Source organism: Quercus robur, chromosome 6, assembly GCF_932294415.1.
Source record: "Quercus robur chromosome 6, dhQueRobu3.1, whole genome shotgun sequence".
NCBI classification, from domain to species: domain Eukaryota; kingdom Viridiplantae; phylum Streptophyta; class Magnoliopsida; order Fagales; family Fagaceae; genus Quercus; species Quercus robur.
Genome location: NC_065539.1, coordinates 33,089,018 through 33,104,636, shown reverse-complemented (window position 1 = coordinate 33,104,636; position 15,619 = coordinate 33,089,018). Strand labels below are relative to the sequence as shown.

Sequence of the window (15,619 nt, the reverse complement as noted above, 5' to 3'; positions counted from 1 at the left end):
GCAGCGACAAGATCACCAAAACTTCTAAAAAATTTTGAACGTAGGGAGCTAAATGATGGGTCCGATAGCCAAATACTTTTGGCTCCATCACACAGCAGTGAATGGTATCTTCAGGATGTTCTTTACAAAGGTTGCAAAACTGATCAGGTAAGACATGTCGTGAAAACAGGTTCAGCTTGGTGGGCAAGGACTCCCTTGAAGCTCTCCACACGAAATGCTTCACTTTGTTAGGTACCTGTAACTTCCATATTCCATTCCAAAAGTGCTTACAATCCTCTGTTTCAGACGAGCTAGGCAGAGCAGATTTGATTTCTGAGGATAACAGCTGGTAAGCGCTCTTAACCGAGTAGTTCCCATCATTGGTGAGTGGCCAAATAAGCAAATCCTCCATTGGAAAATGACTAACCAGGATGCTTTGAATACTCTCAGCTTCCCATGGTAAGAAATTCTGCTCAATAAGCTCCTTGTTCCAAACTTTAGTGCCAGGGATGAATAGATCCTTCACTGTGGACAAAGAAGGATTAATATTGGGAGATACAATCTTGCCTCCCCCTGAGAAATCCAGCCACCTATGATTCCAAATGTTTATGGACGACCCGTCTCCTACTCTCCACCGTGCACCCTTGCAAATAACCTCTCTTGCATGTAAAATACTTTTCCATGCAAAAGAGCTTCGCTGATTGAAGTCTGCTTCCAGAATGCTGCTCAATGGGAAGTATTTTGGTTTAAACACTTTGTACAGCAGCGTATCTTTCTCATGAAAGAGTCTCCACACTTGTTTACCAAGGAGTGCATCATTAAACTGCTTGAGATCTCGAAACCCCATACCTCCTAAAGACTTAGGAGAACAAAGAGTACCCCACTTCACCCACTGCATTCTCCTTTTATTATCTTGGTTGCCCCATCAAAACTTACGAATCATCGCCTCAATATCTTTAATTAAACCTAAGGGTAGTCGAAACACACTCATTGAGTATGTGGGAATAGATTGGATCACCGCCTTGATCATGACTTCCTTCCCGGCTTGAGAAAGTAGCTTCTCCTTCCATCCTTGCATTTTAGCCCAAATTCGCTCTTTAATCTGATTGAAACATGCTTTTTTCTGTCTCCCCACAAATGATGACAAACCAAGATATTTTTCATAATGATTGATAGCCGGCACCCCTAGCAAGACCTGAATGTCACGTTGGACCTCCTCCGGTGTGTTACAGCTAAAGAAGAGAGTAGTTTTAGTCTTGTTCACCAATTGGCCAGAAGCAACCTCATACCAATCAAGTAATTGCTGAATTTTTTGACATTCGGTTCTGTTAGCCCTGCAAAATAGGAGGCAATCATCTGCAAAAAAGAGGTGAGTAATCCTCGGGCCCTGTCGACATAGAGATAAGCCCCTAATTTCCCCATTATCAACTGCTTTGTTGAGAAGAGCATTTAGTCCTTCCGCACAAAATAAGAAGAGAAAAGGGGACAGGGGGTCACCCTGCCTCAAACCTCTAGAAGGTCGAATGAATCCTTTTGGTTCACCATTTAAGAGTATGGAATTGGTCACAGTGGATACACATTGCATGATCAAAATCACCCAGGAATCCTGGAACCCCATCTTCAACATGATTTTTTCAATGAAACTCCACTCCACTCTGTCATAAGTCTTACTCATATCGAGCTTCAAGGCCATAAAACCTTCCTTGCCTGAACTGAAAGTTTTCATATAGTGCAAGGACTCAAAAGCAATTAAAATATTATCTGTGATAAGTCTATCAGCTATAAAAGCACTTTGGGCTTCAGAGACTATAGAATTTAACAAAGGTTTAAGACGGTTTGCAATAACTTTGCTAATAATCTTATAAAGCACATTGCATAAACTGATAGGTTTAAATTATGAAACACTTTCAGGATTACTCACTTTTGGAATAAGAGTAATGAAAGTATGATTAATGGATTTTAGAAGATTACCAGAATTTAGGCAAGAAAGGACAACTTTTGACACCTCTGGACCAATATGTTGCCAAAAGGTTTGGTAAAAAAGAGGCGGCATTCCGTCTGGACCCGGGGCTTTCAAAGGAACCATTTGTTTAATGGCTGTGTCAATTTCTTCCATAGTGTATGACTTCACCAACTCAGCATTCATTTCTTCTGTGACAACCCTTTTAACTCCTTCAAGGACACGGTCAAGATCATGGGGTTGTGATTGGGTGAACAATCTAGTAAAAAACTCCACAAAAATGCCCGAAACAACACCTTCATCAATCTGCCAAGTTCCTTCAAAGTCTTTTATTCCTTTAATGAAGTTCCTTCTTTTCCTTTGGATAGCCACTCCATGAAAATATTTAGTGTTTTTATCTCCCTTTGCCACCCACTGTGTTCTAGCTCTCTGCCTCCACATTTTACTCTCTTTATCCAACAAAATATTAAGTTCCTTTCTCAGATGGATCACATTCCCATAATTTCCACCGTTGGCTGCTTCCTCTGCAGCTTTCCATAATAACTCCTTTGTCTTGGCCAATTGTCTCTTTACACTACCAAAGTGATCTTTGCTTAATGACTTGAGCATCTTTTTACACTTTTTGAGCTTCTTTGACACCTTAAACATGGGATTGCCTTCATGTTGTACTTCTATGCTCTTAGGACAATGTCACTGCATCCCCTATCAGCCAACCACATCTCTTCAAAACGGAAAGGCTGCCGAAACCAACGTTGTGATTCGCTATTGGGATCAAAAACCAGCTTTATGGGGTGATGATCTGATGAGAAACAATGGAGATGGAGAACTGAAGCAGCCGGGAATTTTGCTAACCAATCATAGTTGGCTACTCCCCTGTCTAACCGTTCCCATATTAGGTGACCATATCTTCTACTATGCCAAGTAAACTCAGGTCCAGTGAAGCCAAGATCCACAAAACCACAATCGTCTAGCACATCCCGGAAAGCTTGCATCTAGTCATGCGCTCTGATTCTACCTCCTCTCTTTTCTTCCATCCGGAGTATCTCATTAAAGTCGCCCATACAACACCATGGCAAGTGCGGTTTGGATCGTAACATCCATACCATACTCCAAGCTTCCTCCCTATAGTTTGTATTTGGTTCACCATAAAAACTGGTAAAACGCTAGGCCTCCGCCGTCATTCCGTTCACCACAACATCTATATGAAACTTTGAGAAACTATCCACCCACACCATCACTTCCGACTTCCATAAGAGAGCCAAACCCCCGCCCTTACCTTGACTAGGAACAGTAAACACACCAGCGTATTTTATCTTGCACCGTATCTTTTCTAGTTGTTTTCTTCCAGACCATGTCTCTGACAAGAAAACCATCAAGGGATCTTGAGCTCGAATAATAGCTTCAAGCTCATCCTCTGCCAGTGGGTTCCCAAGCCCATGGCAGTTCCAGGCTAGGCAACTCATTGCTCTTGGCGGGGCTATCTCGCAGCCTCCACCGTTTGGTCAAATATGGTGTCCATTGCACAAAACTTCTTCCCCGTCACCCCTGCTTCATTTTCATTTTCTTTGTCACGAACCTGGCGTTTTCTCTGCGTAGGAGTACTCTACATGGTAGTGCTTTGTGTTCCAGCATGGGCCCGTTCAGTGACTAATCTCTTCCAACCACGAGGCTTAAGTTCATTTGCATGTGGGCCTTTTGTTTGTGACATCTCTACGTCACCATTTGAATCACAGCCCACCGGTCCCAGCTGGTTTAATTGGTTTTGGGCCTTGGATAGGCCCAAGGTAGGAACAGAAGCACTAAGCGCAGAATCCACTTAGCATTATCAAATTTTGAAATGGCGGCGTCTATCCCGCGTAACGTATCCTCAAAATCCATTACTAATCGAAAATCCTGCACTGCATTAACTCCGGCCCCTGAGATCGCGGAAACAGGATTTGCGACGGTTTCCTTGCTTGTAACTGCCTACTCACAGATCTCCTCCCTCTGATGATGGTTTCCGACGTGCTCAAAGCTGTTGCCTAACAATCTACGACTTCCTACAACTCCACGACTTCCTACAACTCCACCAATATCTTCGTCATCCTCCCAACTGTATCACCATTACTATCATCGGCATCACCCCCCACCCTGATAGCTAAACATTTTCTCATATTGAAGAGAGGAGCACGAAGCCACGCTCCAAATTGTCTATCGTTCTCCATCAGGGATCCATTACTCTTAATCCATAATTCACAGTCCTTGTCGCTATGAGATAGTCTGCCGCACCAGTAACATAATATCGGCAACCGTTCATATTTGAAACGTATCCATCCAATCTCCCCATCTTCTCTGCGAAGTTTCCGGCCGCGGCATAAACGTTTAGAAGTATTGACCCGGACCCTAATCCTCATGAACGTACTACCATCTTGATTACCCCAATCCCGGATACCAAGTAGAACATCCCCACAAACCCTACCAATCTCCGCTGCTGCTTCCGGTGTCATATCACAGACAAGTATATCATGTAATTGCACCCAGAAGACCGTTTTCTCGAACACAAGGTCTTTAACAACACCGTTCTTCTCTAACCTGCACAAAGACACTAGATATTTATCATAACTCCAAGGCTCACCTAGCAGAACCTTCTCCGCATCTGTTTTATCAGAGAACACAAAGAGAACTACATGATTGCCCATATCTTTAACTTCAAAACCCTTCTTCGTTGACCATAGTTGTTTGAAAGTTCGAGCAATGGCCTCCATATTAAGGACACGTCGTGTATAAAACTTGGCAGCAATGACTTTTCCTCCCAAAATTTCCGGTGATTGGCCACTGTACTCGCTCCCTTCCTCCTCTGACAAAGAAAGTTTTTTCCACATAACAGATAGATCTTCCATTTTAACTGACTAAGCTTTAGGAAAATGTAAAGGAAAGACGATATCTCACTACGTATTGGAGAGAAAAGCAAGGAGAAAAGAACTGAATAGCCTATACCCTAGGGTGAGGCACGACCTTCTACTGAGCGGCTAGGGTTTGGGAGCCCATGCCAAACATCAGAGAAACTTTTTTTAGGCATGTAGGTTTTAAGTGTGCTATATATGCTTTTTCCGTTAGTGAGTTAATGGTAGAAACAAAATTAACTGTAAATTGAAAATAACATAGATCAAATTAACTATTATCAAAATGTAGGGACTAAATTGATTGTAACCTCAAATCTAATAACTAAAATAGTATTTTTGCCAAAAAAAAAAATCTTTGCATGGAAATGTCAATCTTTAACTCCATGATTGCACCCTTAGCCTAAAAGTTTGTATAAAGATCAAATTTAACCTTATTGTTCACAGCCCTAAAACAACAACCCAAATCTTGGTTTTTCCCTTTGTTTCATCCACAAACCCCACTATTCTTTTTCCTCATTAGAAACCCTAGTAATCCTTTTTATATGCAATCTTCCCCAATTAAAACCTAACCCTAATCCTTAAATCTTAGCGCTACACAGATTAGAGACCGATAGTTTTAAATCTGATTTTGCTCGTTCCCTCTTGTCCAACGTCAATATTTGTCAAGTGGAACTGCATGTAATGGTGTATGCAGCTGAAGCATCCTAATGTATTTACGAAAAATCAAATAATAATATAAAAAATATGATAAATCAGTTTGAGTCAACTTACTAATGAATGCCCGAATGTATTACTGAATTTCACTTCAACCAATGATCCCATCAGAGGAATAATTGTTGGAACTATTGTATTGAGTTTCTTGGGAGCATTATTTATTAGAAATAAATTTCTAGGATTTGACTCCACCAATGGAAGATTTAGACTAACACTTTAAAAAAACCCATAAAGAAGCACTTGACTAATATTTGATATTAATTTTGTATCAATATAACAAATAAGAGAATTCTGCTATCTTGTTCCTTCAAGGTTGGAAATTTGTTGTGTGATGAGTAAAGAGAGTCAATACTGTACTAAAGAGCGTTTTAATTTAGTTACAGAAATAAAATATTTCAGAATCGGTGTACCATTTTTAGATTGTCGCTAATATAAACTTATAAACTCATATCTTTTTAATATCTCAATCTCTAGTACAAATGTTAGTTCAATAATAATAATATAATATAATAAATATTGACAGACTTAAATAACATTGTAATAAATTATTAATAATCTATATATATATAAAACCGAAACCTCTGCTGGCATCACAATTTTCCACGTCAACACAATATTTAAAAAAATAAAAATAAAATAAAAACATTATAACACCTCAAAACCCTAGCAACCTTACCCTCAAAACCCTAGCAACTTTATCCCTCTCTCAAGTTAAGAAATATAAAGCTACAGTTTCTGCAAACTCTCTCTCTCCAAACGTAAATATCAAATTCAACCCCTTTAATTTCTCTTTATATTTTTGAGGCTTCTATAGAGTTATAGTAAGTTATACTGATTTTGTTTTTTTTTTTTTTTGTGTGTTTAGATGGTCATAATACTCCGGTATTCCAAGAAAAGTTTGTGTTTTCGTTAATTGAAGGCCTTAGAGAGATAAGTGTTGCAGTTTGGAACAGCAATACAAAAGATGATTTCATTGGCAACGGAAAGTAATTACTTTGTCTCATATTTTTGTTTTTTGAATTGATTTTGTGTGCTTTTTAGACCCTTTTGGATCAATTTTGTTAATTGGGTGTTTTTTTTTTTTTTTTTTTTATAAGGTCCAATTGGGGAAAGTTCTTTCAAAAGGTTACAACGACCGCACTTGGTATCTGTATACTAATAGTGGGGGGGGGGGTAAGTGCTATAAATTACTAACCCTTTTAAGTGTATAATCTGTTTCTAAAATTATCTATAATATTTTGTCCTCCGAAAATTTTATCTCTTTAATTTTATTATATTGTGTTTCTTAAGCTATAGACAGATTTTCTTTGTTTCTTATTTTCAATAATAAATCATTTTATTGCAATACCGGTAATTGTTTGAGAAATCCAATATGTTCATATCTCCATAGAATAGAGAATAGTAGAAGCCAATTTTATTACAACTACTTAAATTGAGTTGACTTAATTTTGTACAATTACAAAGTATAGCATGAAAGATAATGGAATTAATTGTTGTAATTTTTATTTTCTTTCCATGTTTTTATTGTTGATGAGAAATTAAGGCTCAGTTGCACAATATGTGTAAATTCTTCAGAAGGCTATTTTAAATAGTAAGTCAATGTGTCTCTTACATTTGGGTATTAGTTAGAATTATTTTCAAATGATTGTACCAATAAAAGTGAATGTGTATAAATTTTGTTTAACTATCCCGTGCATCGCACGGGTTAGCGACTAGTATATATAAAACCGAAGCCTTTAAAGCTTCCACAATTTTCCACGTCAGCATTATTTAAAAAAAAAAAAACAAAAATTCTGATTTTTTCTTTTCAACACCCGATATTACAAAACCTAAATTCTAATCAAAACCAAGGGCAACACATACGACCATTCCTCTCTCTCCTTAGAAACCCTCTTTCTCTCCAAAAATCAAAACCTTCTCCTTCCCCCAAAAATCCAAAATCAAAATCCAAAACTTAGGATGAGAAAGAAGGAAGAGCCGATCGGATACGTTGGGAAATGATTGACCCATCATATTTACCTCTCAGAGCTCACCTTACTCTCCATCTGACAAACCAAGGAAAGGAACTTGGTACAATGACGAAGAAGCCAGAATTCTTGACGGCTTGCAAGGCTGACCTGCAGTCGCACTTCAAATCCAAGGTTTTCTTTCTTCAATTATATTGAATTGGGAAATTCTAGCCCTTTATATTATAGATTTATGTTGTTGTTGACAAATTGTTTTATTAAGACATGAAAAGAGGCGACTTTTGGTTTATGTGCTACCCAAGAGTTCAAAACGTTGTATCCTTTGAGAGAATTGGAAACGGCGCTTTTTTTTTTTTTTTTTTGTGGCTTTGGAACTATAACTATTGTGTTGTCTATTTCGAGTTAATCTTGATTAGAGTTGGTTATTGTTGAAATTGTTATTTGACTATGTTTTGGAGGTATTATGGTATTCTATTATTGTTGAAATTCTAGGTAGTTCTGCTGAAGCAATGTAGTTCTTTGATCACATTATATGCAAGGAATGGTTACAACAATAATGCATGATGTGTGTTTGATAAAATGTCTCAAAAATTTGCACTGCACACTGTTTTGAATAACTTTTTGTAAACCAATTTTCTGTTTCGTATATCAAGTTCTATAAAAGGAGCAATGTGGGTTTGTTTGTGTTGGTTGAAAATTTATGATTTTTTAGAGATAGTGAGTGGTTTTGTTTCATTCATCAACTGATTTGTACCAAACTATTTCTCAGAAGCTTTGCCACAGCAATATATTAGTAAAAAATTCGTAGTTTATTCCTCTCTTTATTTGTTTGCATTGATTGAAAATTTCTAGAATTTTTAGCATAAAATTTTTGGAACACAGTGGAATTTCAATCTCTGTCTCTGTTCTTCTAATTTTTAGATTCTCCTTCCGGCCTCAATATCAGACCATTCTTTTTCGGTAATTGGGTGAGATTACCTGCAAATCTGAATTAGGTTTATAATTTTTCCTATTCTTTTTCCTTTTAAAAAACAATTTTATGAATTCAGAGATGTTGATCAGGTGTGTTGTGATGGTTGTAATGTTTGGGTGCATGCTGAGTGTGAGAATATTTCCAGCAGGCTTCTCAAGGTGTGCTTAATATACTTGATTTATGAATTGTGATGTTAATTTCTATTCCTGTCATATATGTGTTTACCTACTAACTTGTGTATGGTTTAAAGGATCTGGAGAATGTAGATTACTATTGCCCAAATTGTAAAGCAAAGTCTAATTATGAGTGATCAGCTTCAGAAAAATGACAGCCAGATGTGAAGTATGTCTGCCCTGTTTTTTTGTGTGTGTGGGTGCAATTCTTTTCCCTCTAGCTAATTTTTGGGGCAACTGTATATTTGAATTTATAGACTAAGGAGTTTATCATCAGGTTTTAGGCCTAATTTTGTGACAATTTTTGAAGCAGGTCTTTAGAAAATAGTGGACAAAATGTTCTACCTGAGAAGGTAGCTGTGGTGTACAATGGCATGGAAGGAACATATATTCCAAACCTTCATATGTAAGCCTTGAACTCATTTCTAAATATTACATGTATGTTGAGATTTACTTTTGTTATTGTTTGCTCTGTCATGGTTTGCATTGAGATTTAATTTTGCTAATTTTGGTTTTATAAATTAAACTTATAAGACTTTGTTTTTGCGCCTCTTGATTTGCAAGCACTATTAGAGTTTTGATCTCATGTTGGGTTAAATTTATATGAAAAACTTATTGGATTAGCCTTTGTTCTTAAAAAGTTCTAGGATATTAGAAAAACACTACAATTGGGTTAAACAAAGTAAAGCTACCCATGGGTGGAACCAAAGTTACTCTTTTGGCATATGGTTAAATCCTCTTGGGCTGTTAGATTTTTACCAATTACAATCAGTGATAGGTTAATCATAATGATTGACGTGTAGGTGTAGAGAAAAGTTCTAAACACCCAAAGATGGATAAATTGGCAAGATCAGCATCACGCAATTTGCTTCCTTTTAATTTGCTACTTCTATTTGATTTGTAAAAAAGAGTTGGGATTGTCAAATGAGCTTCATCATCCCATTTTAGTTTTTGATTTACTCCCCTACCATATTTTTAGACATCTATGCATATAGTACATGAAATAAATAAATAAAAACTATAAAGTCAGTGCAATTATTCAAATGATAATTGTTGGTGAATTCAAATATATTATAACTACATTTTTCTACTGCATAATGCATATTCCAGATACTTTATATTTTTTTGACAAAGATTGATATGAATGCATCTATTAGTCCAATATTTATACAATTCTTAGATACCAAATGATTATGTGATATCTTGACTCTTGGGACACAACATGCTAATTTGACTATCCTTCAATTCAATTGTGGTTGTATGATAACACTTTGTCCTTTTTTTTTTCTTTTTTTTTTTAACAGATTTGTATTAGTGAAATTTTTAGATATCCGCATGGAAGTACAATATCCAATATGTCTATGAATTGCAAGTGATTCTGAATTGCAAAAGAATGTTTATTTTTTTGGCAACGTGTAAAACCCAAAAATCTGGGGCCTTGTATGTCCATGAAGAAGGCTATCAATTTTATTTCCAAGACATCATATATGCTTGCTTCTACAATAGATATGTTTGATTATAAACTCATTGAGAAGAATTTTGTTTTATAATTGTCATCATTTAAGACTTTTTTTTAATAACTAAAGTGATATCAATGTGTTTCTACTCTCTATTGAATCTTCTTAAGAATTTTACTATTGAAGCCTTGTATGTTTTTTCTTCCTGATTTGTATGGCTAACGAACTAGCTGGGGCAGTGTGCCCAGGTTTTTACCTTTTAAATGGTTTTTTACTTTTGAATAAAAGTCATTCAATCAGGTATATATCTTTAAAAAAAAAACAAAAACAAAAAAAACAAACAAACAAACAAAAAAACAAAAACAAAAAAAAGGTGTTACAAAACAAACTGGTTGAAATTTATAAATCACCTTAATTGCTATAACAGATATATGGTTGATAATTAAATAGTCACGGATGCCATTCATTTTTTTATTCATACCAATGTGCTTATTGACTTAAGCAGTTAATGGAATTAAACGAAATCTATTTGGATACAACAAAAGTGCTGAAATAGAAAAGAAGATGTTTGATCATTGTGAAAATGCTACAAATTTATTTCAATAATTGCATTGGGAAGAAATTAGTAAAACAATACATTCAACTCCCCTATTGTAAACTACTTAGATACTCAATCCAGCCCCGTCATTTTTCCGGAGTCAAGGTGATGAAAACTTGCCTCCATTCGAGCTTTTCTAATTTTTCAAGGGCCTTGAACGCGGTTATATCATTAAGACCAGAAATAGAGAGCAAAATTTATGTGGCCTTTGCCATTGAGAAGGGATCAAGAACTTGTGCAGATTCTACGGTTTTTCGACTTTCAGTGGCTCTGTCAAGGGACCCTGCTTTCCTCTTCTTCCCGGTTGAGGTGTCGGAGTGAGCTAATTGCTTCCCTTTTGGGTTACTGCCTTGCTCATCCATATCATCTGCACTGATGTGTTGGGCAGAGAATGTTTGTGCAACCATGTGGAAGAGTTGTCCTAGCAACTCATAGTGGTCCAGCCCCATTTTACAAAAGTCGATACACCTACTATTCACCTAGAAACAGACAAGATGTGGTATACATAGGATTAGAGACACTAGTATATATGGGATTCTTTACATGAAGAATTTAAAGAATGAACGGCATGGAAATTAATTAAATGTATAACACTCACCTTCACTGCATCTGACCACGCCGCGTCACTACTGGTGACGACGTTGGTAACAGGATCATATTTCATATCGATTCTTCCCATTAGATAGGAAAACGCACCGTATCTCTTTTTAAGACGTTTAAAATTTTCTTTTATTTGTGAGAGGCTATAGCTTTTTCCGAATTGGTTGTTAAATTCATCTGTGACAAATGGCCAATAGTCTGTCTTCATTTTCCCATAAGGAGTGTTCCCTTTAACTGCTTCTTCAAACAAAAAATCAATGAACTGCTTTTCTACTAGACTAGGCCATATCTTCAAATCCGCAACATTGGTTGGCTCTGCCATCTAATAGGACATATACACTTAAGTCCTAAATATTTGTTTTATGATTTCTCAACTTGAATGTAACCCTATGGTCTAACCCAGTAACTGCACAATGGTAAAATGGCCATTTGAACAGAAAACTGTACCAAACAAGTTGTAGAGTTATGTATAAAAGAAAGTGATGCATCCAGAGCAACACAGAGTGAAGATTAACTCAAAGCAGATATACATATATGAACAATTAGTAAGGCATGGACGAAAAACGTGTCCAACATAAAGAGCAACAAGCAATAATGAACAGCAACCACGAACAAATTTTAGTAATGGTAAACATGCCATTTTTTAATTTAACAGAAACATTAAACACTTACCTTAGGTGCAGGAACTGCGTTGGAGGAGAAAGATGAAGATAGTGCAATAACTAAGGAGGACGAAGCAGCGTCTGCAAGCACCATATGTAACGCTAGACGTGGGGTGAAGGACACTGGATCTTTCTCTATTATCACTGGTTTTTTCCGTTTAGTTTCTGTCAGAGGGAGGGTAAATTTGTGTTTGTAAAGAGAGACTATAAGGATAGAGAGAATTCTGGGGAGTGAAAGTGAAAAGATATACAAATATGAACAGTTAGTAGGGCATGGAGGAAAAACGTGTCCAACATCAAGAGCCACAAGCAACAATGAACAGCAACCAAGAACAAATTTTAGTAACAGTAAACATACCATTTTTGAATTTAACAGAAACATTAAACACTTACCTTAGGTGCAGGAACTGCGTTGGAGGAGGATGATGAAGATGGTGCAATGACTGAGAAGGACAAAGCAGTGTCTGCAAGCACCATATGTAATGCCAGACACGGGGAGAAGGACACTGGATCTTTCTCTATTATCACTGGTTTTTGCCGTTTAGTTTCTGTCGGAGGGAGGATAAATTTGTGTTTGTAAAGAGAGACTATGAGGATAGAGAGAATTCTGGGGAGTGAAAGTGAAAAGATATACATATATGAACAGTTACTAGGGCATGAAGGAAAAACGTGTCCAACATCAAGAGCAACAAGCAAAATGAACAGCAACCAAGAACAAATTTCAATAACAGTAAACATACCATTTTTGAATTTAACAGAAACATTAAACACTTACCTTAGGTGCAGGAACTGCGTTGGAGGAGGATGATGAAGATGGTGCAATGACTGAGAAGGACGAAGCGATGTCTGTAAGCACCAAATATAATGTCAGACGCGAGGTGAAGGACACTGGATCTTTCTCTATTATCACTGGTTTTTGCCATTTAGCTTCTGTCGGAGGGAGGATAAATTTGTATTTGTAAAGAGAGACTAAAAGGATAGAGAGAATTCTGGGGAGTGAAAGTGAAAAGATATACATATATGAACAGTTACTAGGGCATGGAGGAAAAATGTGTCCAACACCAAGAGCAACAAGCTACAATGAACAGCAACCAAGAACAAATTTCAGTAATAGTAAACATACCATTTTTGAATTTAACAGAAACATTAAACACTTACCTTAGGTGCAAGAACTGCGTTGGAGGAGGACGATGAAGATGGTGCAATGATTGAGGAGGACGAAGCAGTTTCTGCAAGCACCATATGTAATGCCAGACGCGGGGTGAAGGACACTAGATCCTTCTCTATTACGACTAGTTTTTGCCGTTAAGTTTCTGTCGGAGGGAGGATAAATTTGTGTTTGTAAAGAGAGACTATGAGGATAGAAAGAATTCTGGGGAGTGAAAGTGAAAAGATATACATATATGAACAGTCAGTAGGGCATGGAGGAAAAACATGTCCAACATCAAGAGCAACAAGCAACAGTGAACAGCAACCAAGAACAAATTTCAGTAACGGTAAACATACCATTTTTGAATTTAACAAAAAAATTAAACACTTACCTTAGGTGCAGCAACTACGTTAGAAGAGGATGATGAAGATGGTGCAATGACTAAGAAGGACGAAGCAGTGTCTGCAAGCACCATATATAATGCCAGACGCGGGGTGAAGGACACCGGATCTTTCTCTATTATCACTGGTTTTTACCGTTAAATTTTTGTCGGAGGGAGGAGAAATTTGTGTTTGTAAAGAGAGACTATGATTATAGAAAAAATTCTGGGGAGTGAAAGTGAAGAGATATACATATATGAACAGTCAGTAAGGCATGGAGGAAAAATGTGTCCAACATCAAGAGCAACAAGTAACAATGAACAGCAACCAAGAACAAATTTCAATAACGGTAAACATACCATTTTTGAATTTAATAGAAACATTAAACACTTACCTTAGGTGTAGGAACTGCGTTGGAGGAGGATGATGAAGATGGTGCAATGACTGAGGAGGACGAAGCAGTGTCTGCAAGCTCCATATATAATGCCAAACGCGGGGTGAAGGACACTGCATCTTTCTCTATTATCACTGGTTTTTGCTGCTTAGTTTCTGTCAAAGGGAGGACAAATTTGTTTTTGTAAAGAGAAACTATGAGGATAGAGAGAATTCTGGGGAGTGAAAGTGAAAAGATATACATATATTAGCAGTTAGTAAGGCATGGAGAAAGAACATGTCCAACATCAAGAGCAACAAGCAACAATGAACAACAACCAAGAACATAATTTCCGTAATGGTAAACATACCATTTTTGAATTTAACAGAAACATTAAACACTTACCTCAGGTGCAGGAACTGCGTTGGAGGAGGATGATGAAGATTGTGCAATGACTGAGGAGGATGAAGCAGTGTCTGCCAGCACCATCTGTAATGTCAGATGTACGGTGAAGGACACTGGATCTTTCTCTATTTTCACTGGTTTTTGCCGTTTGGTTTCTGTTAGAGGGACGATAAATTTGTGTTCGTAAAGAGAGACTCTGAGGATAGATAGAATTCTTGGGAGTGAAAGTGAAAAGATATACATATATGAACAGTTAATAGGGCATGGAGGAAAAACGTGTCCAACATCAAGAGCAACAAGCAACGGTGAGCAGCAACCATGAACAAATTTCAGTGACAGTGAACATACCATTTTTGAATTTAACCGAAACATTAAACACTTACCTTAGGTGTAGGAATTGCGTTGGAGGAGGATGATGAAGATGGTGCAATGACTGAGGAGGACGAAGCAGTGTCTGCAAGCACTATTTGTAATGCCCGACGCGGGGTGAATGACACTAGATCTTTCTCTATTATCACTGGTTTTTGCCGTTTAGTTTCTATCGGAGGGAGGATACATTTGTGTTTTTAAAGAGAGACTATGAGGATAGAGAGACCTCTGGGGAGTGAAAGTGAAAAGATATACATATATGAACAGTTAGTAGGGCATGGAAGAAAAATGTGTCCAACATCAAGAGCGACAAGTAACAATGAACAGCAACCAAGAACAAATTTCAGTAACGGTAAACATACCATTTTTGAATTTAACATAAACATTAAACACTTACCTTAGGTGCAGGAACTGCGTTGGAGGAGGATGATGAACATGGTGCAATGACTGAGGAGGACGAAGCTGTGTCTGCAAACACCATATGTAAACCCAGACGCGGGGTGAAGGACACTGGATCTTTCTCTATTATCACTGGTTTTTGCTGTTTAGTTTCTGTCGGAGGGAGAATAAATTTGTGTTTGTAAAGAGAGACTATGAGGATAGAGAAAATTTTGGGGAGTGAAAGTGAAAAGAAGACGAAAGGGCTTTTTCTCAAACCCACAAGCTTTATCTTAAATCAACTTACCAACAGCCAACAAATCTCAGCAAAGGGGAAGAGGTGAGAGTGGTAAGTGTTGGCTAGTTGGCTCTGATATTGTATTGGAGAGTGGGTGATATGACATATGAGTAGGTTGCTTTGGAAATAGTAATTTTTTTTTAATTAAATAAGATGAAGTACATAAGTGGCTGTAGATTTTTTTTTTTTTTTTTTTGTTTCTTGTAATAATAAGTTGCCATGATGATAGGTGTTTCTTTACTCTTTTCAAAAGACATGGAGTGTGAATTTTCAAGGCTAGAGAAGATAGGGGAAGAAGCAG

The 15,619-nt window shown here is 37.2% G+C and overlaps 2 protein-coding genes across 2 annotated transcripts; both read right to left on the bottom strand.

Annotated features, from left to right (window-relative positions):
• Nucleotides 1-2,610: 2,610 nt before the first annotated feature.
• Nucleotides 2,611-2,931, bottom strand: LOC126690101 (uncharacterized). Its single transcript, XM_050385233.1, has one exon. It carries the CDS (start codon nt 2,929-2,931, stop codon nt 2,611-2,613), a length of 321 nt encoding a protein of 106 aa, XP_050241190.1.
• A 1,065-nt stretch (nt 2,932-3,996) lies between these two features.
• On the bottom strand, nt 3,997-4,818 carry LOC126690100 (uncharacterized). Its single transcript, XM_050385231.1, has one exon. The coding sequence runs from the start codon at nt 4,816-4,818 to the stop codon at nt 3,997-3,999; it is 822 nt and encodes a 273-aa protein (XP_050241188.1).
• Between the last annotated feature and the right edge of the window lie 10,801 nt (nt 4,819-15,619).

Excerpts from the sequence above, each read along its gene's own strand:
- LOC126690101 (XM_050385233.1), bottom strand. The coding sequence starts at position 2,931 with ATGCAAGCTTTCCGGGATGTGCTAGACGATTGTGGTTTTGTGGATCTT.
- LOC126690100 (XM_050385231.1), bottom strand. The coding sequence starts at position 4,818 with ATGGAAGATCTATCTGTTATGTGGAAAAAACTTTCTTTGTCAGAGGAG.